The 1,676-nt window shown below is 28.3% G+C and overlaps 1 protein-coding gene across 4 annotated transcripts in view; it reads left to right on the top strand.

Moving 5' to 3' along the window:
* LOC106458946 (steroidogenic acute regulatory protein-like) overlaps positions 1-1,676 on the top strand; it is a 28,682-nt gene that overhangs the window by 18,847 nt on the left and 8,159 nt on the right. For all 4 annotated transcript variants that reach the window (XR_002610472.1, XM_022385317.1, XM_022385315.1 and 1 more), the window contains one exon: positions 1,233-1,382. Coding sequence is in view for 3 of the 4 variants with exons in the window: in XM_022385317.1 (XP_022241025.1) it covers positions 1,233-1,382 (150 nt within the window). In the remaining variant the exon portion in view is untranslated. The remainder of the gene's footprint in view (positions 1-1,232; positions 1,383-1,676) is intronic.

The raw sequence follows: 1,676 nt of genomic DNA, 5'->3' as shown, positions 1-1,676 counted from the left end.
CGACTAAAACACAGCCAAGACAAGCTACTTTGTACAGACCAAAGGTCACCTTTATGTTATTTTATATGGTAATGTGAGTGCACGTAAGCCGCATCATTATAACTTCAATATTGTTAGCCAGGCATGGATGAAAGGTTAATATAATAAATATGTATATAAATGTATAATGTTATGAGATTTAAGCTATTTCGTCTAAACATTTATGTTTTTGTGTTATAATTTATGTTCATTCTAGAATGAAAGAGGCATAGTTTGTTTATTTCCTAATTTTTTTATGGTGGTAGCAAAATCGGTCAAATTTACTGAACCCGTACAGAGATTAATTACTGAAAATAATGGATAAAATATAAAGTTTTTTCTTAAGAAATGTTTGATAACTATTTAGACATTATAAAGATTTCACTTATGAAATTTCAAAATTTTCTGATGCATAAAAGTGTTTTTAATGTTAAAATGAAAATTATTTTGAATGATAGATAGGCAAGATATGAAAAGAAAAAGAAAAGACATGAGAGAAACATTGCTTTACAAACCATAAGACTTAATAAAAAAAAATAGATATTTTGCGTATGAAAACATTGTAATGTTTACTGATAAACTGCCAAATTTAGTTAACATTTGCTTACTAATTTAAAAGTTATAGCTTGAAAACTATAACAAGCACAAAAGGGTTACGAGGTTGGTCCCAGGGACCAAGCCCGCATTGATAATTTTCAATACCAGATGTAATGAGAAGATGTACAACTATATGGTACATAAAATGCTTATTTTACACACAGTTTTTTGCATTATCTGCTAATAGTAAAGAAGCAAAGCTAAAGTAAGAAATGTTTATTTTGTATTACTTCTTTGTTCAGATATGTGAAGGTTTGGAACTACTTATTTTAATCCAACTTTCACTTGTCCCAAACAGTTGGGAATCTTGTTAATGTCCAACCATGTAATACCATTGTAACCCATACTAAACAGACTCATTTGTACAAACTTGTAAGTGATAAAATTTTAGAAAAACTTGTAATTTGATGTTATAATTATTTTCATTTGATTTGTTCTCTTTTTTTTGCATCACCTTAAACAAAATGATAGAAAAAGCTCCTACAATTGATAAATGTAACAATATTTTCACATTTTAAGTGAACTATATTTCAAAGTTTTTGTAGTAGCATTTTGTACACTAACTCTTACTGTATTCTCTGTACAAGAAACAAAAGCTATTAATTCTTAAACTTTAGGAAGTTGAATACAAAACAAAAGTAGAGGAAGCCATAAAAGAGGCTTTAGAGATTATTACAACTGGAAATTGGAGGACGGAGAAGCTTATAGATGAAGATATTATCCAGAGTCGAGAAATTTCAAAGTACGGTAAAATCTTCAAGTTTGTGGTGAGCATTTACTAAGTCATTACCTTATATCTAAGTTTTGTGAATCAAGAAGACAAATTAGGTCATTACTTTGTTTATTTCTGTTTTTGATATTTGTGGGCTGAAAGTGGTTTTAGTAGTTTGTATGTTTTCACCATCTCTCAGTTATATATTACAGTTTTGAGAAACACTTTATCAATCAGTTATTTTTTATTGTTGTGTGGGATATTTATCGATTTTTATTTTTTTATTTTTGTTACTGGGTTCTTTTTGGTGAACTAATGATGTCATACATAAGTCATCATCACTATATAT

Source organism: Limulus polyphemus, unplaced genomic scaffold, assembly GCF_000517525.1.
Source record: "Limulus polyphemus unplaced genomic scaffold, Limulus_polyphemus-2.1.2 Scaffold536, whole genome shotgun sequence".
Classification (NCBI taxonomy): domain Eukaryota; kingdom Metazoa; phylum Arthropoda; class Merostomata; order Xiphosura; family Limulidae; genus Limulus; species Limulus polyphemus.
This window is presented reverse-complemented; position numbering and strand designations above follow the sequence as displayed.